The 27,386-nt window shown below is 45.7% G+C and overlaps 1 protein-coding gene across 2 annotated transcripts in view; it reads right to left on the bottom strand.

Moving 5' to 3' along the window:
• Window positions 1–3,649: 3,649 nt before the first annotated feature.
• Window positions 3,650–27,386, bottom strand: part of slc13a3 (solute carrier family 13 member 3) — a 58,782-nt gene continuing 35,045 nt past the window's right edge. For both annotated transcript variants that reach the window (XM_086005733.1, XM_086005734.1), the window contains exons 10-13: window positions 22,912–23,024; window positions 19,329–19,490; window positions 15,563–15,700; window positions 3,650–5,185 (exon numbers count right to left, since the gene is read on the bottom strand). In XM_086005733.1, the coding sequence (XP_085861859.1) occupies window positions 5,018–5,185; window positions 15,563–15,700; window positions 19,329–19,490; window positions 22,912–23,024 (581 nt within the window). In that variant the 3' untranslated portion in view covers window positions 3,650–5,017. The remainder of the gene's footprint in view (window positions 5,186–15,562; window positions 15,701–19,328; window positions 19,491–22,911; window positions 23,025–27,386) is intronic.

Here is a 27,386-nt window from a genome sequence, read left to right as displayed (position 1 = left end):
TGGCCCCTCCCCTTTAAGAACTGGATGGCGCCAGTCTGTCTGGTTTCCATGGTAACTGACATCGCCTGAGCTTCGGTAGCGTTCTGAGGTAGCACCTCGCTCCCCAACATTAGCGCCTTAAGAGAGGTGTGTAGCGCCTGATTTAGCACTCAAATCATCTCTAGGGGTGATAGAGGCGAATTTTGCAGTCAGAGGCGATAATTAGCGCCGGGCGCTAAACGTTGTGCCCGGCCGATATTAGCGCCCCAAAATGGTCGACACCCAATTTTTTTCCTCATCGAAACGCAAATAGGACTGAGTTTCCTGGGCTTCGAGGGCTGGATTGCCAGGGCTCAGGACCGCGTGAGGCTCACAAGCCACAGGATGGGCATCCCTGCTGTACTTGATCTCAGAATGTGACGCTGATACTTGTTGCAGGAAGGGGGAATAATTTCATTCCTTTGCTCAACACTGACACGTGTACTTTGAGGAACTGAAAATGCACCATGACAACGTACACCAGCTTCGCCTAGGAGCTTGTATTGACTGTTACAGACAAGCAGACATGGTCACAACAGTGGCACACACAATGACAAGCGAGATATTGCGACTGGTTTCTGACAGCTATGAAGGAGAAACCGACTTCGTTTCAGCTGAATCAAACACGGCACTGAGCTGCGCCATTAGAGACAACAGCTGCTTTTACATTGTCTTTTGAGGGGTGCTATAATCATTTTAAACTTGGTTGCTAGCCTTAGAGGCTGTTTTCCTTGGGGGTTGGAGTTGACTGCGCAAGATCCATATGCCAGGAGTCAGTGGCACTCACACTCAGCTAACGCCCAACATAAAAACAGCTGATGATACAGAGCGGGGGATCACGGGTGGCTCTCTTCAGCCCATATCGATATAGGAACGTAGGAGGAGGCCATTCAGCCCCTCAAGCCTGCCCCACCTTTTAATTAGATCATGGCTGATCTGTACCTCACCTCAATTTACCAGCTTTAGCTGCATATCCCTTGATACCCTTACCTAACAAAATCTATTGATCTCAGTCTTGAATGCTCCAATTGTCCCAGCACCACCCTTTGATTGAAAAAGTGCTTCCTGATTTCACTTCTGAATGGTCTAGCGCTAATTTTAAGATTAATTTTAAGAAAAGCAGAAGTGTTAAATACAAATGCTTTCAAATACAAGCATTCATGCCATATACAGAATACCCGAATGTATCACCTTTGTGTAGGTTACATAGAAGTAAACTCATAGGGGGTCATTTTCAACATCACTAGCTAGGTGGTAACCTGACAGAGCGGAGCGCCATCCTTTATAGAACCCGCACGATTTCCATTCCATTGAAACCAACGGAAATGAAAATCGTGCGGGTTCTACAATGAGCGGCGATCTACTCTTCCAGTTTATGCCAAGGTGGTGAAGTTGAAAACCATGGCCTAGTGTTTTCATCTAATCACAGAATAACTCTGGCAGGTTCCCCATACTGGTCACATCCAGACTTGACTATTCAATGCTCCCCTGGCTGGTCTCCCATCCGCCACACTCTGTACACCTCAGCTCAGCCAGAACTCTGCTGCTGTATCCCACCCCGCATAAATCCCACTGACCCCTCACACCTGTCCTCGTTGACCTACATCGGCCTCCGGATCCCCAACCGCTCAAATTTAAAATTCTCGAGCTCATCGTAAAATCCTTTCATGGCCTTGCCCCTATCACTATAACCTCTGCCAGCCCTACAACACCTCTCCCTACCCAAAGGGCAGGATTTCATTGGGCCATGGAGTCGGGATTGGAGGTGTGCGGGGGTTTAAAATCCCGAAATCAGGGGTCCCGACCCCATCCCGCACCCAAACCAGCCTCACTGCCAGTTTCAAAGGAGGCGGGTACCCGCCCCACACTGGGACCCGCCTACCCGAGGCGGGAAGTGATTAGTGCCAATTAACTGCCTGTTAACAGGTAGTTAACAGCCAGGTTTTAGCCTAATCCCTATTTTTAAGGTTGAACTGTGGGATTCCCGACGGCTCCAAACCACGCCAAGTTAGCGAGGCGGGCCGTCGGGTGAAGGACTTGGAGGGGTCGAGATGTCGGTGTTCAGGTGAGTGATGTGTGCATGAGTGCAAAGGTAAGTGTGTTTGGTGTGTCTAAAGTGATTAAAGAAGTGTAAATGACCTTTTCTTACCTTTTCAGCCTGACTTTCTTTAGGTTCCGGGAGTCCTTCATCTCACCGGCACAGAAAGCAGAATGGCTGCGAACTGTCATAAGTGACAGCCTTCAGCTTTCTGTGCAGGAGAGATTTCTAACTGAGTCTGTGGAGAAGGACTCAGGTTAGAAGTAAGACTGTCAGTGTTTGTCAGCTTCAAACAGCTGTGAAACACTGATATTTCATCTGTCAAAATCTCTTGACAGATGAAATTTCAGTCTGTGACGTCACCTGTTGCTGGGTGGCCCTTAATTGGCCTGCTGAGTCCACTGGGCGGGCTCAACAAGGTCAATCAAGTTAAAATCGCGTGGATTGGCCGCATCTTGATGGAGGCGGGACTACAACCCCGAAAGTTGTAGTCCCGCCTCCAACCCGACTCCCGAGTTAAATTCTTGCCCAAAGTCTCTGTCCCTCTGACTCTGGCCTCTTCTGCATCCCTCCTTCCCTTTGCCGTGCCTTCAGCTGCCTAGGCCCCACATTCTGAAATTTCCTCTCTAAACCCCTCTGCCGCTCCACCTCCCTCACCTCCTTAAAACTCACCTTTTTGAACAAGCTTTTGGTTACCCCTCTTAATGTCTCCCTCTTTTATACGACGTACATTTTTTTTGATTATGCCCCGTGAAGTGACTTGAGATGTTTTTCTATGTTAAAGGTGCTTTCTAAATGCAAGTTGTTGTTGTTCTGGTTCGCTGTTGCTTTTGCTGTTGCCTATATATATATCTACCCAGGTTATGATGACTGACTAGCTTTTGTAATGAGATGCATTTAGAGTCCTATAGATGCAGCGTCACCAAACTCCTCGTTATTGAGCTAGCTGTGCTGAATCTTCATTACAGCGTCTCTCAAGAATCCTCAAAGATCTCAAAATAAGAACCGAATGATTTTAATGACAAGAAGAGGCCATGAGACACAACAAGCCAATTCCTTTTACAAAGATCAACCCCACTTACCCACATTCTTATTACGTGTATCCCTCAACCCATTCTCACTCCTGAAACAAGTCTAATTGTTTCTTGAGCTCATTTATACTGTCCTCTTCAATGTCCATCCCTGGTAGCGTTCTCCACAACTCTACCCTCTGGAGGAAAAATATTCCTCCGATACCTTTCTAACGTTCTGATTTTTAACTTGTGCCTCCTGGCGTTTGAGCCTTTCACCACAGGAAACCCGAGATCACTTTCTTCAATTCCATGCGTAATCTTGAAAGCTCTGTTTAGCTCACCTCACAGTCTTGTGTATTCCAACTTAACCAAGCTCAACTTCCTGAATGTAAACTCATCGAGACATTTGCTGATTTAAGACTTTTTGGTCACGGAGCTATTTGCCTTATAAAATCTGCAGAGCTGCAAGTTGTCAGTGCTCGTTACAATTTCTTAATATTTCATCTCCAATTAATCTACTCTTTGTCAGCATCGAGTTTACTTGAAAATGACTGAAAAAAATCCAGTTATAAAGCAAGGGTGCTCCACAATTTCTGTTTAATTGTGAACCGACTTGAAATATTCCAGCTTTTACATTTCTATGTGTGGATAATTTAAGGTCTCCACGTTGAACGAGCTAGATACGCCAAAATTGGTCTTCAGTCCCGTAACAGTTCTATATTCCTTACTGGGTAAAAATTATTCTCAGCGATGTCTGTGCCTCTAGTTACCACCTTTGGTATGAAATTCCTCTGCCGTCTAATTTAATATATTTATTAACCTGTTAGTCACAATTATCACTGGGAACCATTTCAACCCAGATTGGCTGCAGCGCTTCGAGAGCGTCCACCCCAACATTTACGCCATCTACGATTTAATCGAGAGGATCGAGGACATGGGGTTGCAGAACCAGATCCGGGAGCATGTCATCAGCATCGAAGACTCGTTTGTGAACAGCCAGGAGTGGACACTGAGCAGGTCTGTCCCGGAGCTGAAAGTGGGAATCGTGGGGAATCTGTCGAGTGGGAAGTCTGCTCTCGTTCACCAGTATCTGACAGGAACCTACGTGTAGGAGGAGTCCCCTGAAGCAGGCCCTGGAAGGTCGGACACCGCGGGAGGCTCGGAGGTCAGACCGGGTGGAAGGAGAGCCAGGGAGAAGCAGGCCCTGGGACGTTGGTACCACGGCGGCTGAAGATTGTCGGGCAGGAGTGCGGGAAAGGCGGAGCAAGGCGAGAGCGGACCCTATTGTGATGGCGCCGGTGAAGATGGCTGCCGTCCTTGCGGGCTCCGTGTGTACCAGGCAGCTAAGTGTCCTTTGCTGCTTGGTGCGCTCGGCTCGTTAAGAAAAAAGCATTTCACTGACTGGATTTCACTAGTTGTATTTGGTTATGTGACAAATAAAATTGAAATTGAAATTGAAATTGAAATTGAAATTAAAGTGTGCTGTGTTTCATTACCTTTGTTACTATGCTAAAATCAGAGGCTCTAGTCAAGCCTGCTTTGACAATGTTACCGTGGAGAACTTTTACCAAGAAGGGTCAAAGGAGTTTATTGTTCTGCGCAATGATAATGTGAACACAACCCAGAATATGAGGGTGTCTCTCTTCTCTAGAATGTTTTAACTTCAATTCACCCTGTGTAGTACATTTTAACAATTATCATTAAAGGCAAGAACTCATTTAAAATAATTGTTTAAAACTATTATGGCTTTACATCCGACGTAAGAATTCATGGTTAATTTAATATTCAACCGATTACAAAAAAAAATGAAGTGTCAATTCTTCAGGTCTTTTTCTCATTTGCGCAGTTGGACCCAGTCTAATTTCTCGACACTTTGTTCACTCCAGCAACATTACACCATTGACCCTTGGTGGGTTTTTGTAACCTGATGTCTCACAGTGCCATGTATTTATACGGTGCCATTCAGGGAGATCATGGTGACATTCTGGATGCCCTGTCTGTGGATCCTGGCCCAGTCAGGATAAGTGGCCAGATCGAACACGTACTGACCCCACGTGTTTATGCCGAGCAAGAGTAGGAGGATGCCCAAAAGGTTCATAACGATCCCAGATTTTACCTGCACAGACAAATTCAATCTGTTAATACCACATTCAGTAGGTTAAGAAAAGATAAAAGCAGTGTAGGTTGCTGATAAGTGTCATAAATCTCATCATCGAGAAACTACCTATGAAATAACACTGGACGGCCAGCTGGTGGCGCCGTCCAAGGAGTATAAATACTCGGGCGTGGGCCCCAGCTTTCCAGGGACATTTTGTAAGACAAGGAGCTAGTGAAGTACAACTAGACTTCCATGTTCTGAAACAAGTTGATTAAAGCCTTGCTTTAAGCTCAAACCAAGGACGTAGTGAGTTTTATTACGTCAATAAGATTTTTCAAACTGAAACCAGAGTGAGGGAAGTGTGATCCCAAATTTCTGCAGGCCTTTCTGGCTCACCTCTGGTGGGCCCCAGTCTCATTACCAAGTGTCTGGTTGGGGGTGGGGGGTGACTGGTGAAGGGAATTCCTGCTTCCAGAGCCGGCAAGTTTCCCTTGTGCCTTGGTGACCAGAACTGAATGCAGTGCTCAAGGTGTGTGGCCTAACCACAGTACTGTACCATCTCATCAACACAGCCCCAGATTGATAACGGCACATTCACCGGTACAGCTCTCCCAATGAGGCGATGCTCTCAAAGGGAGTGTGGATTGCAGATAGGGGGACAATATTGGGCATAGATCCCCCCTGGGCGAGTAGGATTGTTGAATTTATTCCATCTTTCAGACTAGACATTAAACTGAGGTCCTATCTTCCCTCTCAGGTGATATAAAAGAACCCATGGCTCTATTTGAAGAAGAGTAGGGGAGTTCTCCCTGGTGTCCTGGCCAATATTTTTCCCTCATCTGGTTATTTATCTCATTGCTGTTTGTAGGATCCTACTACGCGCAAATTGGCTGCCGCGTTTCGCACATTACAACAGTCATTACACTTCAAAAATAAATATTTAATTGGTTGTGAAGCACTTTGAGACATCCTGAGGTCATGAAAATCACTATATAAATACAAGTTCTTTATAGTGTACTAATCAAGCAATACAGTTCAGCATTCCGTTAGCTTTGTTGATTATTGCACAGCAAGAACTGGACTTGGTTCATTGTTGACTTTGTCATCATTCTTAGGCTCCCCTTTCATCCTTTCTCCTAGCTAGTTTAACACCATTCATTGAGTGAGTATTTAGCTTTAGCTTTCATAAGAAATTTGGTTGACCAAAATACATTTTGACGTAATAAAACTCACTACGCACTTGGTTTGAGTGTAAAGCAAGGCTTTAATCAACTTGTTTCAGAACATGGAGGTCTAGTTGTACTTCACTAGTTCCTGTCTTACAAAATGTCCCTGGCCAAGCTGAGCCCACGCCCGAGTATTTATACTCCTTGGACGGCGCCACCAGCTGGCCATCCAGTGTTATTTCATGAGTCGTTTCTTTATGATGATGAGATTTATAACACATTTCATTCAACAACAATTTTCCATCTGATTTTAGTCAAGGAAAACAACACTGCCATCTTATGCCCAGTCCAAAACCAGTAGTGGGGGTGGGACAGCAGGCTGGGCCCTGGATGTAACTGAGGATGGTTTATATAGGGGATTACCACAATATGTGCATGTACACAATAGGTCTGCGCATTTGTGTATGAACGTTAAATGGATCGGTTCACACAGGCACAAACATGCGTCTGTCCACTCATCTGAACTCCCCTTTTTTAATTCACCAATCTAAAGCTACAAATCTTTGCTGTCTGAATTTTTAGTTAAGAAAATTACGAGAGGTGTTTTACCCCAGAGCTGCTCTTTCTGGTTCAAGAGTGAATGTCCTACTGCAACCAAAGACATTTTAATTAGCAAAAATCATTCAATCGTGGCCTGGACATTAAATCACAGGACCTTTAGTGTTTAGATTGTGTCATGCGGCACTTTTAAAGGTCATTCAATTCCTTGTGAACACAAGTCTGTTAATTGTTTATCTGCCGAGTAAAGTTTAGTCAGTGTTAATACCAGCCACTAAGATGGTTAAACACATCCATAAAAGAATAATTTGAGACTGAGGTAACAGTTTGTTAAGCATTTTTTAAACTGCAGTAGCTTAATAAAGTTGTCGTGTACATAAGTATTTCATCCATATTGAGATGGTTGAGTCCATTATGTGACCGTTGGCCCACTACAGCAACAACAACAACAACTTGCATTTATATAATGCCTTTAACATAGTAAAATGTCCCAGGGCGCTTCACAGGAGCGTTATCAAACGGAATTTGACACGAGTCACTGGGGCTAGATTTTCTGTCTACTGACTATAAGTTGGCAGGAATCTAGGCCAATTTTCCTTATCCCAACGGTCACGCGCACCAGTTTTCAGGAAGTTAGGATGAGGAAAAGGCGTGGCCAGCTCCCGCCCCTTTGTACTTGACGCGCCTTCGCTGGGATATCCCTGGCGCGCACAGGAATGAAATCCGATGTAGATGAGAGGGGAATGACTCCAAAGCCCATCCTGTATCATTTTCCGGACATTTCACCGAGTGGGCAATTGCCCTGAAGGCCCAGAAAATTGGATGACAGAGGTTGCTGACTGCCCCTGCCGATCGGAGTGCTGCACTGGGGATGGAGGCTGCTGTTGTTCGGAGTAGCCAGTAGGCCAACTGTTAGCGCCACAGGTTGCTGAACGAGTATATCACATGGTGAGGCAGGCGCTGGGGCAGCCCAATTTCATAAAAGGGTCCTACATAAGTGTAGGCCACTTATTTAAATATTTGAGCAATTTTAAATACTTCTGCCATGCGCCCTGAACTCCTATGGAGGAGCCCGATCCAACATGGCAGCTGGTGTGTGCGCACCATCCAACATAGTAGCATGGATAGAGGATTGGTTAACGGACAGAAAACAGAGAGTAGGGATAAAGGGATCTTTTTCAGGTTGGCAGGTTGTAACTAGTGGGGTGCCGCAAGGATCAGTGTTGGGGCCTCAGCTATTTACAATCTATATTAATGACCTAGATGAAGGGACCGAGTGTAATGTATCCAAGTTTGCTGACGATACAAAGCTAGGTGGGACAGTAAGCTGTGAGGAGAACACAGAGTCTGCAAAGGGATATAGATACACTAAGTGAGTGGGCAGTAAGGTGGCAGATGGAGTATAATGTAGGGAAATGTGAGGTTATTGACATTGGTAGAAAGAATAGAAAAACAGAATATTTTTTAAATGGTGAGAAACTTTCAAATGTTGGTGTTCAGAGAGATTTGGGTGTCCTCGTGCAAGAAACACAGAAAGCTAGCATGCAGGTACAGCAAGCAATAAGGAAGGCAAATGGCATGTTGGCCTTTATTGCAAGGGGGTTGGAGTGTAAGAGTAAGGAAGTCTTGCTACAATTGTACAGGGCCTTGGTGAGACCACTCCTGGAGTACTGTGCACAGTTTTGGTCTCCTTATCCAAGGAAGGATATACTTGCCTTAGAGGCGGTGCAACGAAGGTTCACTAGATTGATTCCTGGGATGAGAGGGCTGTCCTAGGATGAGAGATTGTGTAGAATGGGCCTATACTCTCTGGAGTTTAGAAGAATGAGAGGTGATCTCATTGAAACATATAAGATTCTGAGGGGGATTGACAGGGTAGATGCTGAGAGGTTGTTTCCCCTGGCTGGAGTGTCTAGAACTAGGGGGCATAGTCTCAGGATAAGGGGTTGGCCACTTAAGACTGAGATGAGGAGGAATTTCTTCAGAGGGTTTTGAATCTTTGGAATTCTCTGCCCCAGAGGGCTGTGAATGCTGAGTCTTTGAGTATATTCAAGGCTGAGATAGATAGATTTTTGGACTCTAGGGGAATCAAGGGATATGGAGATTGGGTGGGAAAGTGGAGTTGAGGTTGATGATCAGCCGTGATCTTATTGAATGGCGGAGCAGGCTCGAGGGGCCGTATGGCCGACTCCTGCTCTTATTTCTTATGTTCTTGTATTGGATGCTTAGGTGCCTGTTTTATGAGGCACCAAATGAGAGGAAATGTGTGAAGGACATACAGCGAGAAGCAAAGAAAGAGGGAGACAGAGTGGAAGACAAACAAAAAGACCGATAGAGTGAAATAAAATTATTGATTGGGACACAAGCAGAAAGACAGTTACAGGAAGAGAGAGACACAAATATATTTTTATTCCTGAACAACGCCAGAGGCATCAGCTAGTATTTTTTTATGTATGGGTAGACACATTTTTTTGCACATCATTGATTTTTTTATAGTTTAATATTGTTAGCAGTGGCACTCTGTGTTGTCAACTGAGGTGATATCAGCTTGTGTCAATTGGCCCAAATAGTTTTATCAACAAGGATAAGTTACTTATCTATTAAGTCAATAAGTGATAAGTGGATACTATGGGAACCAAGGGATATGGGGATAGTGCAGGAAGGTGGAATTGAGGTAGAAGATCAGCCATGATCTCATTAAATGGCAGAGCAGGCTCGAAAGGCCAAATGGCCTACTCCTGCTCCTATTTCTTATGTTATGTTCTGAAGTGTAAATATATTGGCAATGGAGGATTATGTAATGACCTGCTCTGTTAAGAAGAATAGAGAATGGACTTTTTTTGTGGGGCGCGGGGGGCACAATCACTGGTTGAAAATTAATACATAAAGTTAAAGGTCAAAATATAATTTTACAACATACTTGTAAGTCGTCCATTCACCTTGTGTCCCATTGGGGGCCAATGTGAGAGGGCTTGCCACAAAAAATACAACAGAAAGTGAAGAAAGAGGTATGGTGTGCCCATATCACTTTCTGACAGCTGTTTGAAACTGGAATGACATTCGCAGAGGCCTGGCATGTTGCAAGAGTACGGTAGGTGAGGTCACCCTGGGTAGCAGTTACTTGAGTGTTCGCTTTCCCCTCCAAGCTTTCCTTCACTAATAATAGGATGGGTGCAGGTGGCACAGTGAACCCCCTCCCTTTTTTCCTTCTCAGTTGCTGGGTGTGCATGCACCATGGGGCCACGCCGCTGCACTGTCGGAGTTTCCACCTTTTGGATGAGACGTTAAACCGAGGCCCCATCTGCCGTCTCAGGTGGACTATTTCAAAGAAGAGGAGGTGTGTTCCCCCTGGCCAACATTTATCCCTCAACCAACATTATTAAAAAAGATTATCTGGTCAGTTATCTCATTGCTGCCTGTGGGAGCTTGCTGTGCACAAATTGACTGCCGTGTTTACTACATTACTGCACCTAAAGAGTACTTCATTGGCTGTAAAGTGCTTTGGAACATCCTGAGGTCGTGAAAGGTGCTTTATAAATACAGACATAGAGAGGTAAATCAGGTGAGGAGGATTGCACACATATAACGAAGCTCTCTTGATTTTCCTCTCTGCGCTCCACCCTGGTGATGCTTCGCTCCCTGAGCGTTAAAGATGAAAATCTACCCGAATGACTCTACATAACCTAAATTAAACAAACCCAGTTGGGTCAATGCCATGGATTCGCCATGAGCAAAGACCCGAGACCCAAATGTCAGAAGATAGAAGTGAGTAAGTAAAAGGGTGGGGCCAATTATGGATTGTTGTTAAAGGCAAATCGTGTTTGACTAAAATAAAAACAGAAAATGCTGGAGAAACTCAGCAGGTCAGGCAGCATCTGTGGAGAGAGAAACAGAGTTAATGTTGACCTTTCGTCATCAACCTGAAACGTTAACTCCACAGATGCTGCCTGACCTGCTGAGTTTCTCCAGCATTTTCTGTTTTTATTTCAGATTTCCAGCATCTGCAGTATTTTCTTTCTGTATTCGTGTTTGACTAACTTGATTGAGGTTACTTTGATGAAGTAACAGAGAGGGTTGATGAAGGTAGTGCAATTGATGATGTGTACATGGACTTTCAAAAGGCATTTGATAAAGTAAAACATACTAGACTTGTTCGCAAAATTGAAGGCCATGGGATTAAAGGGGTAGTGGCAGCATGGATCCGAAATTGGCTAAGAGACAGAGTCAGAGTAGTGGTGAATGGCTGTTTTTCAAATTGGAGGGAAGTATACAGTGGTGTCCCCCAGGGTCGGTATTAGGATCGCTGCTCTTTTTCACATATATTAATGACCTGTACTTGGGTATACAGGGAATAATTTCAAAGTTTGCACATAATACAAAAGTCGGAAATGTAGTAAACGGTGAGGAGGATTGTAACAGACTTCAGGAGGACATAAACGGACTGGTGAAATGGCAGATGTAATTTATGCAGAGAAGTGTAAAGCGTTGCATTTTAGTAGGACGAATGAGGAGAGACAATATAAACTAAATAGGACAATTTTAAAGGGGGTGCAGGAACAAAGATCGCTGGGGGTGTACGCAAATCTTTTGAAGGTTAAGAAGGCTGTTAAAAAGCGTACGGGATCCTTGGCTTTATAAACAGAGACATCGGGCTGGATTTTACCAGTCCTGAGGAGGCGGGTTTGGAGGCGGGACTGCTGGCAAAATCAAAAAAATGGGAGCGGGTCCTGAACCCGCTCCCAACCCATCTCCAAACAATCTTCCCGGGAGTCGGGTCCCCGATTTGCGCAGGGACCCGACTCCTACCGGCGGGAAGAGGATTATAGCCACTTAACTGCCTGTTAACAGATAGTTAACAGGCAGTTAAGAGGCTTTTTCCCATTTTGAGACTTCTGCTGCGGGCTTCCCGATGTCGGGGTACCCCGCCAAGGTAAGTGAGGCGTACTGTGGGTCTGTTGCAATGTTTGTGTATTGATGACAGCTGCAGAAGTGGTGTGAAGGATCCAGTGGGACACTGGTGAGTATCAGAGGTAAGGAGATGTTGGGAAAGTCATTTTTAATGTGTTTAGATTTTTCTGCAGGTAACAAGCTTTGACATGTTTGTGTGGCCTCACCTCATTGGGAGAAGTGACAGATCGCTTCTGTAAACTCACCTGCAGCTGTCATCTGTTTTAACCTAAGGAGAGAGTCATTGGAGAGCCTGGGTGAAAGGGCTCACCTTTGTACAGTGATTGTCAGTGTTTGACAGCACCTCAATGCTGTCAAACACTGACAGATCATCTGTCAAAAATAAATGGTACATGTCCCTTTAAGAAAACCGGCAGATGACGTGTCATCAACTGACGTCATCTGACGTCATCTGACACTGGCTTTCTCTTAATTGGCCGGCAAGCCTGCAGGGAGGGCTTAACAAGGCCAATCAGAGGAAACTAGCGTCTGTGCGTCGGCTGTCGCTGGGGGTGGGACTAGAACCCAGAAGGCAGCAGTCCCGCCCCCAACTCGTCTCGGCAGGTAAAATCCAGCCCATAGAGTACAAAAGCAAGGAAGTTATGCTAAATTTGTATTGATCACTGGTTAGGCCCCAGCTGGAGTATTGTATCAAATTCTGGGCTCCACACTTCAAGAAGGGTGTCAAGGCCTTAGAGACTGTGCAGAAGAGATTTACTAGAATGGTGCCAGGGTTGCGGGACTTCAGTTATGTGGAGAGACTAGAGAAGCTGGGGTTGTTCTCCTTAGAGCAGAGAAGGCTAAGGGAAGATTTAATAGAGGTGTTCAAAATCTTGAGAGGTTTTGATAGAGTAAATAAGGAGAAAGTGTTTCCACTGGCAGAAGCTTCAGTAACCAGAGGACACAGATTTAAGGTAATTGACAAAAGAACCGGAGGTGCGATGAGGAGAATTCTTTTTACACAGTGAGTTGCTATGATCTGGAACGCGCTGCCTGAAAGGGTGGTAGAAGCAGATTCAATAATAACTTTCAAAAGGGAATTGGATAAATACTTGAAGGGGAAAGATTTGCAGGGCTATGGGGAAAGAGCAGGGGAGTGGGACTAATTGGATAGCTCTTTCAAAGACAGGCACGATGGGCCGAATGGTCTCCTTCTGCGCTGTATCATTCCATGATTCTGAGTAATCCCAATAGATTTTAACCCAAGCACCAATCGAATGCTTCAGTGGAGATGTTCCATCAAACTTTATGTGCTGGCTACAGAATTACGAACACACCAATTCACCCAATGACATGAAGCCTAGGTAGCCAACTAAAAAAAGTTATAATAATTCAGACAGCTACTTTCCCCAACAAAAGGCACTGACGTCGTGAAACTGAGGCACATTTGGACTGCACGGGGTTAATTGACTTTTCCTCCAACATCAGCAACATATACCCCTTGCCACCCTACACTCCGCAACCTGACCAGTTGTAGTGCAGCTAAATAGTTCCAGGCCTCAGGGAAGTATAGGAACTGGGAGGGTTCGGTATTCTGGGTGAAATGCCTTAAATGACTCCTACAAAAGTAAAAAAAAGTTTTTGCATAAACTTAGAAGGCCGACAGTTCGCAATTCGCCATTTTCGAAGCTGTGTCCAAGTGCCACTGTTCAAAAATAAGCTCTGATGCTGAAAATTCTAATTCATAACATCTACTGTGCAAGTGAGGAAAGGACGTGAAGGCCTTAGAGAGGGTGCAGAAAAGATTTACAAGAATGATTCCAGGGATGAGGGACTTCAGTTACGTGGATAGACTGGAGAAGCTGGGGTTGTTCTCCTTGGAGCAGAGAAGATTGAGAGGAGATTTGATAGAGGTGTTCAAAATCATGAGGGGTCTAGACAGGGTAGATAGAGAGAAACTGTTCCCATTGGCAGAAGGGTCGAGAACCAGAGGGCACAGATTTAAAGTGATTGGCAGAAGAACCAAAGGTGACATGAGGGAAAACTTTTTTACGCAGCGAGTGGTTAGGATCTGGAATGCACTGCCTGAGAGGGTGGGGGAGGCAGATTCAATCGTGGCTTTCAAAAGGGAGTTGGATAAGTACCCGAAGGAAAAAAAATTGCAGGGCTACGGGGAAAGGGCGGGGGAGTGGGACTGGCTGAAGTGCTCTTGCAGAGAGCCGGCACGGGCTCGACGGGCCGAATGGCCTCCTTCTGTGCTGTAACCATTCTATGATTCTATGAAATGAAGAGGGGTTTAGCATTGCTGAAGTAAAGATCGTAAAATGGAATGGAATGAGGGCTTCTCCAGATAAAAACAAAGACATAAAATGCAGACAATTATCAATTGTCCCAACTATCAAGTTCTCTCCAGCTAATTGACCATTGTTGATACCAAAAATATGGTTATTTCTATAGAGATATAGATCTAGGTTTTCCAGTTGAGTTACACCTATCTCCTCAGATCGCCCGCCCACGGGATAGGTGCAACTCAGTTTTGTCAGTCACTGGAAACATCCCCCAAGAATGAGCAGGTGTAACCAAATAAGGGGGTCACGATGGGGTGAAACCTACACACATTCACCATGTAGCATACCAGTGCAGCACGTTAATATACGCAAATTTGACTTGTTAGTCTTCAAGATATATGGGGACAACTTCCATTTAAATGTATGCCATTCTTTCATTAACTGACATCTTCATTCTTGGTCTGTCTTCACATCTACAGTTCACAACAAGGACCGCACTCATTGTAGGAAAGGGCAACTGCATAGTTGCAAAACTCCCATTCATCTAAATGGTCACTGTTCAATCGCACATCACTGATCTCGATTTTATACATTTAAATGTAAGACCATGGGCAGGATTTTCATTGGGCCATGGAGGCAGGATTGGAGACATGTGGGGGGGTTAAAATCTCGAAATCGCGGGGCACGAACCCATCCCGCCCCCAACCCGCCTCCATGCCAGTTTCAAAGGAGGCGGATACCCGACCTGTGCTGGGACCCGCTTCCCCGAGGTGGGAAGGGGATTAGTGCCAATTAACTGCCTGTTAACAGGTAGTTAACAGGCAGTTTTTAGCCTAATCCCTATTTTTATTGCTGAAGTGTGGGATTCCCGACGACTCCAAACCATGCAAAGTTAGCGAGGCGGGCCGTCGGGCTAAAGGGCTTGGAGGGTTCGAGAAGTCCGGTGTTCAGGTGAGTGATGGGTGCATGAGTGTGTTTGGTGTGTGTAAAGTGTTTAAAGAAGTTTAATTACCTTTACTTACCTTTACAGCCTTCCTTCCTTCAGGTCTCGGGAGTCCCTCATCTCACCGGCACAGAAAGCAGAATGGCCGCGAGCTGTCAAAAGTTGCAGCATTCAGCTTTCTGTTCTGGAGAGATCTCTAAATCAGCCTGAGAGGAAGGAATTAACTTGGAGTACAGATTGTCAGTGTTTGACAGCTTCAAACAGCTATCAAACGCTGATATTTCATCTGTCAAAAGCTTTTGACAGATGAAATGTCAATCTGTGACATCACCTGTTGCTGAGTGGCCCTTAATTGGCCTGCTGAGCTCGCTGGGCGGGCTCAACAAGGTCAATCAAGTGAAAATCGTGTGGGTTGGCCACAACTCGATGGAGGCGGGACTACAACCCCGAAAGTTGTAGTCCCGCCTCCTACACGCCTCCTCAATGAAAATCCAGCCCCATGTATTTCGAACCCATTCTTCAACTCAGCACTCGCACAAAGAATACTACATACCATGTCCTTGACCTTTAGATGGCCCGTAGCAAAAGCAATTGAGTTCGGAGGTGTTGATATTGGCAGCATGAACGCATAGGAGCACACAACGGTTGACGGGACCATCAAGTAGAGAGGATTCACCTTCAAGTGCATAGCCTGTAATAAACGATAAGTAAATGGGATGAGATTACATGTCCTTGTAATTGACAGCAGTCCACTTGATATCAATTCTACTGCCGCTAGAGACCACATTGCTGGTAGATAAAAATGTAACTTCTGCTCACTGACTCCAGGAGCTAAAGAAACAACGTGAGCACCATGTTTAAGATTCAACACAGCAACAACAACTGGCATTTTTATAGCGCCTTTAATGTAGTAAAACCTCCCCAGGCGCTTCACAGGAGCGTTACCAAACAAAATTTGACACCGAGCCACATAAGGAGGTATTAGGACAGGTGACCAAAAGCTTGGTCAAAGAGGTAAGTTTTAAGGAACGTCTTAAATCAGGAAAGAGAGGTAGAGAGGCAGAGAGGTTTAGGGAGGGAATTCCAGAGTTTAGGGCCCAGGCAGCTGAAGGCATGGCCACTAGTGGTGGAGCGATGAAAATCGGGGATGCGCAAATGGCCAGAATTAGAGGAGCGCAGAGATCTCGGTGGTGGGGGTTGGGGGGTGGGGGGAATTATAGGGCTGGAGGGGGTTACGGAGATAGGGAATGGCGAGGCCATGGAGGATTTGAAAACAAAGATGAGGATTTTAAAATCAAAGCGTTGCCGGACTGGGAGCCATTGTAGGTCAGCGAGCACAGTCAAGTTAAAACTGCCTTTTTTAAAAAATGGTTTATTTGATATTTTACAACGTGTAGAGTACAAGTGGCACAGGTACTAAGTAGTCAAAGGTACCAAAATTCTTCGAGCATGTAGGCAAACTAGAAGAGTAAAAAACAATATATTTGCATCCAGGGCAACTAGGGATGGGCAATGAATGTGGCCTCGACAGCATCGCTCACATCCTGAGAGTAAGAAACTTTGGGGTAAAAATGTGCCTGAGCCCGTTTTCAGATCCAGGCTCGACGCTGCATGACCAGCATGCCCATGAAGCAAGAGGCTTGAGAGTCGGCATAAATTGATCCTTGGGCCCCAGCAGCACACTCGGTGCTGGTCGCGTCTCCACAGGCAACTCTCCCGAGCGAAGACTTCAATGTTGGGCTGCCTGCCTCATTGACAGCAGCACTCGGCTAAGTCCCGGGAGGGGTAGAGGGAAAGGTAATATCCTTTGCATGTTGTTCCATTTGAATTTTACCCAATATTGGAGACCTGGGAATACAACTAGATCTATCACTGCTCATAGGCATATAGCACAACCTGAAAAAATGCTGCTCATGCTGTAGGTTTGTGCACATTTAAGTATCAATCAATATCGTCAGTCTGGAAAGAAATTCAACATCAAAGAGACGGAGACAGAAACACTGGCGATCCTGCCAACTCTCAGGAAGGGAACTTTCATATCATTATTCTAGGTTGCATTCAAACCCAGAGGTGAAAGGACAGCATTCTGACTCACTGAATCATCTGGGCACAACTCACCAGCTTATTGTGTCAGCTTGGCTCGGTGACAGTTTGCTCCGCTCTGAATCAGAAGGTCATATATTCAAGCACCGCGCCAGGACTTGAGCACAGAATCTAAACTGACACTTCATTGCAGTACCGAGGTGGCTGCATTATTGTTGGAGATCTTTTGAGAAGATGTTAAACTAAGACCCCAGTATGTCCGTTTGTTCAGGTGGATGTAAAAGATTCCGTGGAGCAACTTAAAGAAGAAGCAGGGAGATCTCTGGGTGAGCTGGCTGACACTTGTCTCTCAACCAACTTCACTAAAACAGATTAACTGGTCCTTGATCACAATTCAATTCTGTTTGTCAGAACTCGCTGAGCACAGATTGGCTGCCATGTTTGCTTACAAAAGAATTCTTTGGCTGCAAGGTGCTTTGGGGTGTCCTGAGCACGGGAAAGGTGCTTCGTACATTGAAGCTTAGCTTGGAACAAAAGATGATTCTCTGCTCTATCCTCACTGATGAACCCAAGATGGGAAAGGGGAGGGTTTTCACATAACCATCCATCCATTTTAATGGACAGAAAATCGTGTCGTTTGCGAATAGGGCTCTCTGACCGCTACCCTTGAATTCTTGATGCACACGCTCATCATGCGAAGTTCTGTGACAGGGACACTAAATTAATAGTACAATCTTTCTTCTTAGGTAGTCCCTCGGAACTGAGGATGACTTGCTTCCACATTAAAAATGAGTTCTCAGGTGACTGATGAGTCCAATGCGGGACCTACAGTCTCTGTCACAGGTGGGGCAGGCGGTGGTCGCTGTTGGGGTTGTCCATGAGGGTCCTGATGTTCCAGGTCCCGAATGTCATTTTAAAGGGTGGAAGATTCCTGTGCGTGAATTCTTTTAACGTGGGGTGGCCGTTGCACACTAGCTACCACATGGGCTTGACAGAGCAAGGTCTTGGTCCAATGGCAAGGGGATCCAAGACGATTGGAGACCAGGCTCTGCTACAATGGCCTAGCACACACACACAAACATACTGCTACTGTCCTCCTCCCTCCTTCCTGTAGGTCCTCTCTACCTGAGTTTTGTAGGATGCCAGGGGAACTTAAACAGCAGAAGAGAGGAGACTGGAGGAGAAAAGAGCAAAGGATGGCAACGGATGGCCAAGGATGGGAAAGGAGCTCCCTAGGGAGCTGCCAGCCCAGGAGCCATCTTGTAAGGATTAGTACAATAGTCCATACTTCAACAGTCACATTGAAATGGAGTCTGCCCAGTTACTTCACCCATAGCACAAGCCACTGTCCCAACTATGCAAGACAATGTCAGTTAAAAAGAGATAGAAACATAGAAACATAGAAAATAGGAGCAGGAGTAGGCCATTCGGCCCTTCGAGCCTGCTCCGCCATTCAACGAGATCATGGCTGATCATCCAAACCCTAGCACCCGGTCCCTACACCGACAGCCATCCCACACAAGCCCTATCCCCGTAACCCCACATATTTAATCCCCCCCTAACACTAAGGGCCAATTTTTGTCATGGCCAATCAACCTAACCCGCACATCTTTGGACTGTGGGAGGAAACCGGAGCACCCGGAGGAAACCCACGCAAACACGGGGAGAATGTGCAAACTCCACACAGACAGTCACCCGAGGCCGGATTTGAACCCGGGTCCCTGGCGCTGTGAGGCAACAGTGCGAACCACTATGCCACCGTGCTGTGGGCCTTCTCCTGTTCCTAAGAAATAACTTAGGCATCAGCTTTGGCTCAGTGGGAAGCATTCTCGTCTCTGAATCAGAAGGTTGTGGGTTTCAAGTTCCACTCAAAGGTTTGAGCACAAAAATCCTGCCTGACACTTCAGTGGAGTGCTGAGGGAGTGCTGCACTGTCAGAGCTGCATTCTTTTGGATGAAATGTTAAACCGAGGCCCTGTCTGCTCTCTCAGGTTGATGTAAATGGTCCCATGGAGCTATTCTGAAGAAGAGCAGGGGAGTTCTGGCCAATATTTATCCCTTAACCAACATCACTAAAAGAGATTGTCTGGTCATTATCATATGGCTATTTGTGGGACCTTGCTGTGCGCAAATTGGCTGCCACGTTTCCTACATTACAACATTTCAAAAGCACTTCATTGGCTGTAAAGCGCTTTGGGTATCCTGAGGTCGTGAAAGCCGCTACATAAAGGCAAGTTTTTCTTTCTTCTTCCTGCTCTTTCTAGTCAAGAAACTTACCAATTCAGACACAATCGGTAACATTATTACAATTGTGGCAGTGTTGCTGGCAAATTCGGTAAAGCATGTTACAACTAAGGAGATCAGCACGATAGCTGTGGTTGGCTTGAGGTTCACCAGTGGTCGAAGCTGACTGCCGAACCAGATGGACAGCCCCGATGCCTGGAAAGCAAAGACGGCAGACACTGTAAAGCCGGACGAGCAAGGTTTAAGTTCCGTACTCATTTCAAATGGATTGGACATCCTGGAAAAAACACAGAATCCGAAATTGTGAAATTATGATGGTTGGAAAAAACAGACACCTTATCGTATGGCTATTTGTGGGACCTTGCTGTGCACAAATTGGCTGCCACGTTTCCTACATTACAACATTTCAAAAGCACTGCAAATTAAGTCATTCGGACCTCCATGTTAAATTCTCCAATCTACACTCCGATCGAACAAGGTTCTGCGCTGGGTGGTCGTCTTATAATTTAGGGTCTAGTATTTCTGTCCCTTCCCTTATACAGCAGGAAAACACTTGATGGAACAAACACCCTCCTGCCTTTTAAAGAGTGTAAGTTGCTCCAGTTAAAATAATGGGGTAAATGTTTGTGTCCTCAGCACAGAGCTGCCCATGATGGGAGCGTATATCAGGAATTCAGGCAGAGGTCAGCGAGCCCTAGTCACAACCTGCATGATGTTACATCCATTCAGCTGAATGGATTTACGGGTTATGCAGCTTGAAAATTGGCCATGCTGAGCTCAGTGCCCCAGTTCCCAGTATGGGCTCCCGTCACACAAACTGGGAGCGCCTGATTGTAAAATAGTACAGGCAGTCCTGGGAAAGGTTTGGTGTACATCATATGCGGGGAGGGCAAAATACACTGGAGCTCCGTTCTCACCCAAAATATCTGATGTAAGAAAACTCACTAAGCACTTAGTTTGAGTATAAAACAAGGCTTTAATCAACTGTTTCACAACCATGGGATTCTAGTTACATCACTAGTTCCTGGTTACAGAAACATCCTGAGCAAGCTGGGCCCACGCCCGAGTATTTATGCTCCTTGGACGGCGCCACCAGCTGGCCGCCCAGTGTTACTTCATGAGTCATTTCTTCATGACTGATAAGATTCATGACACTATCTATGTTGATGACTGATTGGTCAACCAGACTCATTGTATAGTATTTACAGCACAGAAACAGGCCATTTCGCCCAACAGGTCTATGCTGGTGTTTATGCTCCACACGAGCCTCTTCCCACTTGACTTCATCTCACCCCATCAACATATTCCTTTCTCCCTCATGTGTTTATCTAGCTTCCCCTTAAAAGCATCTATGCTATTCACCTCAACCACTCCCTGTGGTAGCGAGTTCCACATTCTCACCACTCTCTGGGTAAAGAAGTTTCTCCTGAATTCCCGATTGGATTTATTAGTGACTATTTTATATTTGTGGACCCTAGTTTTGTCTCTCTCGCAAGTGGAAATATCTTCTCTACATTTACCCTATCAACCCCTTTCATAATCTTAAAGGCTTCTATCAGGTCACCCCTCAGTCTTCTCTTTTCTAGAGAAAGGAGCCCCCGCCTGTTGAATCATTCCTGATAGGTATAACCTCTCAGTTCTGGTATCATTCTAGTAAATCATTTTTTCACCTTCTCCAGTGCCTCTATATCATTTTTATAATGGAGACCAGAACTGGTCACAATACTCCAAGTGTGGACTAACCAAGGTTCTATACGTTTAACATAACTTCTCTGCTTTTCAATTCTAGCCCTCTAGACATGCACCCCATTGCTTTGTTTGCTTTTTTTATGGCCTTATTAACCATTGACGAGACCTGGAGAGGTGGAAGTAGTTTGGAGGCAAGGATTCTTCCCACTTGACTCCGGTTAACCCTGCAAGCCAATGCCCTAACAGGCAGTACGGTTATGTCATCCGTGGCTCAGTGGGTAGCACCCTCGCCTCTGAGAAGGTTGTGGGTTCAAGTCCCATTCCAGAGTCTTTGAGCGCAAAAATCTAAGCTGTCACTCCACTTAGTAAGTATGAACAGAGTGTGTCGTCTATATCAGGCTCTACCAAAGTAACTTTGGCAGAAACGCTAGAGAAACGGCATAAAGCCGTTTACACCATTTCCCCAGGTTTCCGACACTCTTCTGGCAAAGTTACAGTGGGAAGATCATGAGAATTCCTGTGGAAAGTCTACCCCTATACTTGATCAGGAATGCTCTAGAATAAACCCATTAAGGAGACTCAAAGTAGATATAATTTATCTAGATTTTCAAAAGGCCTTCGATAAGGTACCACGTAGTAACTAATGAATAAGGTCAGAGCATGCAGAATCAGGGGACAAGTAGCAGAGTGGATAGCTAGCTGGCTTCAAGACAGAAAGCAGAGAGTAGGGGTAAAGGGTAGTTATTCACAGTGGCAGAATGTGGGTAGTGGTGTTCCACAAGGATCAGTGCTGGGACCACTGCTGTTCACAATTTTTATTAATGATTTAGACTTTGGAATCAAAAACACAATTTCTAAATTTGCAGGTGACACCAAATTGGGGGGGATAGTCAATACTGAGGAGGACTGCAACAAATTACAGGAGGACATTAATAAACTTGCAGAATGGGCATATAATTGGCAAATGAATTTCAACACAGATAAATGTGTGGTATTACATTTTGGTAGGAAGAATAGAGAGGTCACATTACTTGGAGGGTTTGATTCTGGGTGGGGTAGAGGAACAAAGGGATCTCGGGGTACAAACACACAAATCACTAAAAGTAGCGACACAGGTTAGCAAGGCCATAAAAAAGCAAACCTAGCACTAGGACTTAGTTCTAGAGAGATAGAATTGAAAAGTAGTGAAGTTATGCTAAACCTGTATCGAAGCTTGGTTAGACCACACTTGGAGTACTGCGTACAGTTCTGGTCGTCATATTATAAAAAGGATATAGAGGCACTGGAGAGGGGGCAGAGAAGATTTACAAGAATGATACTGGATATGCAAGGGTATACATATCAGGAAAGGATGAACAGGCTGGGTCTCTTTTTCTCTTGAAAAGAGAAGGCTGAGAGGTGACCTAATAGAGGTCTTTAACATTATGAAAGGTTTTGATAGAGTGGATACAGAGAGAATGTTTCCACTTGTGGGGAAGAGCATAACTAGAGGCCATCAATATAAGATAGTCACCAAGAAATCCAATAGGGAATTCAGAAGAATTGGTGAGAATGTGGAACTCGCCACCACAGGGAGTAGTTGAGGCAAATAGTATAGATGCATTTAAGGGGAGGCTAGACAAGCACATGAGGGAGAAGGGAACAGAGGGTTGTGCTGGTAGATTTAGAGGAGGAAAGACGGGAGGAGGCTCGAGTGGAGCATAAACGCCGGCATGGACTGGTTGGGCCGAATGGCCTGTTTCTATGCTGTATATCCTATGTGAGCCGATGTAAAATGAAGAATATTTTCTTTGAAATTTGAAACAGACTTCCAATGCTATGAGGGATTTAGGGTTTCAGAAGTCAAGCTGTTAAATTAGTACCACGCGTTCATTTAAATACCCTTTTAGGTAAAATACAGAGGATATCAAGTGCATCTGATAAGTACCTCACACCCTTTTGCTATTGCATACCCTCCTCCGAGCAGTAAGACCACATTCCAGGGTAAATCTGACTGTATTTTCTTCCAGCTTAGCAGGGGCGGATTTGTTTTTCCTGAGACTACGGAAGACGAAGAATAGAGAAAAAAAATAAAGGTTGAAGTGAGATAAGTGTCTAGTTAGTGCAAAAGCCAAGTAATTACCAAGTTTGGGAAGGAAAGTTGGTGGTTACAATGCCAGCCAGTCACAGTCTTGATGATCTCCAAAATGACAGTCATGTACAACAACCTTAACAGTAAAAGAGGTTTAGTTTTAATTGGGCAAATGATTCAGCATTTTCAGAAATGTAAATATTTTACTCTTTCAAACAATGTGACATATCAACCATTTTAATGAATAACTATAACCTTGGAAATGCAAGTAAACATTTACTCAAGCTTTGTTAACACATTTGTGAATTTGGCCAGCGTAGTCTTTGCTACAAACGCTGCTGATTAAACTGGATTTGATTAGACCATATTATAAACCTGTTTGTATAGCGCGTCTCCCCACACACAATGCACAGCTCCAGGCAGGTTCTGCTTTCGTAACGGTTTCGCTATATGCATAAGAACATAAGAATTAGGAGCAGGAGTCGGCCATATGGCCCCTCGAGCCTGCTCCGCCATTCAATAAGATCATGGCTGATCTTTGACCTCAACTCCACTTTTGCACCCGATCCCCATATCCCTCGATTCCCCTAGAGTCCAAAAATCTATCTATCTCAACGGCCGCTATTTCCCCGACCTCGGCGGGTCCGTGGCGGGCGACGTCGGTAGCAGGTCATGACCCCGCTGCTGGCTCCAGCCCGCTGTGTAGAATGATTTTACGATGATTGTGCCTGTTAAGCCCCGCCCAGCGCGTTTCCCGGCCAATTGAAGGAAGCGGGTCTGATGACGTTGTTTGATGACGTGTCATCAGCCGGTTTCCTTAAAGGGACCACGCACAAATTTATTTTGACATTTGTGCAGTCAGTGTTCTGCAGCATTGAGGTGCTGCAAACACTGACAAGCACTGCACGGCTGCACCCAGGCTCTCCCATGACTCCCGTCACAGCACGCGGGGAGGTTCTCTTCCCTTCCAATGGGCGGAAGAGACCTCCCCAGGAGACCAACGCAGCCTGGTTGCACATTGCACAGGAAGACACCAGCAGGGATGTTGTCAGGAGGACTAGGCTGCAGTGGTGCAAACCTTTCAATGATCTCAGTAGATCAAGAAACATTACTGCAAAGCCACACTCAACTTCATCTTGCTGTGCCACTCATCACATTCCCATCACTCTACCTTCCCTACCCTACTCCTGTACAACCTTACTCACACCAAATTACCTTGCACCTCCACCCTCTCTATCTACATTATCACTTCCCCATCTCATTAGCCACCCCTCACATTCACCTCATCCTAGTTCAATCATACTAACTAACACACAAGGGTAGACACGTGGGGGTTTTAGCCAATGTTCATGTGAAGTTTCTGTGGTGTTAAACATTGAAACCTTTATTTTCAACACTTTGCATTCTTGGACAGATCTGTGTGCACCTTTGGAAGTGGCTTAGTGAGTTGCAGTGAATGGTGAGGCATAACGGTACCCTCCACAATGGTGGTGAGCGTGAAAGGAATGGCTTGGACATTGTAGGGATGCTTTATGGTGTTGGTGTGGGGTGGTGCCAACCTGGCGCATCATGTGGCAGCTAGGGTGGACAATGTCAAGTGAAGTAAAGCTGGCTATGGTGAGGCCATCCCTGGCCTCCCGGGCAGCAATGTGGTCAGGTGCTGATACCCTCTGTCCTGTGCAGCATCAGTTGATTGCGGAGAAAGTTGTTGTTGGTGCTGCTGGTGTTGGGGCTGATTGTGGTGGGATTCTGAAGACCAAGGTGAGATAGTTTCAAGGGCACCGATGCTGATGTAATAGATGGCAGGTGAACTTGAGATGACAGAAGCGATCTGTCAATGGTGAGAGAGGCTGTTCATATGAGGTGACACTGGATAGAGAATTTACTCCAAACACTTGCAAGCTGCATAAAGCTCAATCTGTCTTCCAAATGCAGTAAGCAACAGCTTCTGAGCTTAGAAAGTGAACAGTTGTGAGGTGGGAGCTTTTATAGTACATTTGCAGCTGTCAAGAAGTGAGATGATCCCATGGTCATACAACTCCCGACCTCCTTACCTGACGTGATCCTCGAGCAGCGTGGACCCTGTGAGCGACCTTGTAAAATGTAAAGGTGAGCTCAAAATACCTCTTAATTGGCTGTTAACAAGTTTATAATGATCTGAATTGCCTCCCCCGCTGCTGCGTGTCAGGTCTGTCCAGTGCTGACAGACTAGACATCTAGGAAAGGCACGTGGCGGCGGGTTGACAGTGGGGTCCCAACCCGTTTGCAACCATCTTCAGCCAGAAGTGCCGAATGGATGATTCATATCGGCCTCGTCCTGAGGTCCCCACCACCACAGAAGCCAGTCTTCAGCCAATTCGATTCACTCCACGTGATATCAAGAAACGGCTGAGCACATTGGATACAGCAAAGGCTATGGGCCCCGACAACATCCCGGCTGTCGTGCTGAAGACTTGTGCTCCAGAACTAGCCGCGCCACTAGCCAAGCTGTTCCAGTACAGCTACAACACTGGCATCTACCTGACAATGTGGAAAACTGCACAGGTATGTCCTGTCCACAAAAAGCAGGACAAATTTGGCCAATTACCGCCCCATCAGTCTACTCTCAATCATCAGCAAAGTAATGGAAGGTGTTGTTGACAGTGCTATCAAGCAGCACTTACTCACCAATAACCTGCTCACTGATGCCCAGTTTGGATTCCGCCAGGCCCACTCGGCTCCAGACCTCTTTACAGCCTTGGTCCAAACATGGACAAAAGAGCTGAATTTCAGAGGTGAGGTGAGAGTGACTGCCTTTGACATCAAGGCAGCATTTGACCGAGTGTGGCATCAAGGAACCCTAGTAAAACTGAAGTCAATGGGAATCAGGGGAAAACTCTCCACTGGCTGGAGTCATACCTAGAACAAAGGAAGATGGTTGTGGCAGTTGGAGGTCAATCATCACAGCCCCAGGACATCACTGCAAGAGTTCCTTAGGGCAGTGTCCTAGGCCCAACCATCTTCAGTTGCTTCATCAATGACCTTCCCTCCATCATAAGGTCAGAAGTGCGGATGTTCGCTGATGACTGCACAGTGTTCAGTGCCATTCGCAACTCCTCAGATAATGAAGCAGTCCATACCCGCATGCAGCAAGACCTGGACGACATTCAGGCTTGGGCTGATAAGTGGCAGGTAACATTCGCATCACACAAGTGCCAGGCAATGACTATCTCCAACAAGCGAGCGTCTAACCACCACCCTTTGACATTCAACGGCATTACCACCGCCGAATCCCCCACCATCAATATACTGGGGATCACCATTGACCAGAAAATTAACTGGACCAGCCACATAAATACTGTGGCAACAAGAGCAGGTCAGAGGCTGGGTATTCTGCAGCGAGTGTCTCACCTCCTGACACCCCAAAGCCTTTCCATCATCTATAAGGCACAAGTCAGAAGTGTAATGGAACACTCTCCACTTGCCTGGATGAGTGCAGCTCCAACAACACTCAAGAAGCTCGACACCATCCAGGAGAAAATAGCCCGCTTGATTGGCACCCCATCCACCACCTTTAACATTCACTCCCTCCACCACCGGCGTACCGTGGCTGCAGTGTGTACCATCTACAAGATGCACTGCAGCAACTCACCAAGGCTTCTTCGGCAGCACCTCCCAAACCCCCAACCTCTACCACCTAGAAGGACAAGGGCAGCAGGCACATGGGAACACCACCACCTCCAAGTACCCCTCCAAGTCACACACCATCCTGACTTGGAAATATATCGCCGTTCCTTCACCGTTGCTGGGTCAAAATCCTGGAACTCCCTACCTAACAGCACTGTGGGAGTACCTTCACTACACGGACTACAGCAGTTCAAGAAGGCGGCTCACCACCACCTTCTCAAGGGCAACTAGGGATGGGCAATAAATGGTGGCCTTGCCAGTGACGTCCACAGCCCATGAATGAATAAAAAAAATATATTTATGGCCCCTAGTTTTGTATATATGTATTTATACTCTTCTGTCTAACAGTTACTCTCTCTTTCTCTCTCTCTCACTATTTTCAACTGATCATATATGTTTATCTCTTTATATACAGCTCCACATTGTGTTGTCTAATAGTTTCCCTCCATATATATATATATATATATATATACAGCTCACAAACTCTGCTGTCTACCAGTTGCTCATATATATACAGCTTATTATAGATTAACAGTTTCCATATACAATGAACAGCTCCAGGCTGCACTTTTAACTGTTTCTCTCCGTTAACTAAAAGGCAGAGCTCCCGACTCTGCTCCCCTTACAGCTCCCCTTCTTCATCCATAAGTTGGTTAGACTGATTC

The sequence above is a fragment of the Somniosus microcephalus genome, chromosome 13, assembly GCF_052327205.1.
Source record: "Somniosus microcephalus isolate GS21.2 chromosome 13, FLI_Smic_1.0, whole genome shotgun sequence".
Taxonomy (NCBI): Eukaryota; Metazoa; Chordata; class Chondrichthyes; order Squaliformes; family Somniosidae; genus Somniosus; species Somniosus microcephalus.
The sequence above is the reverse complement of the archived record's forward strand: the minus strand, read 5'-3'. Positions and strand labels throughout refer to the sequence as shown.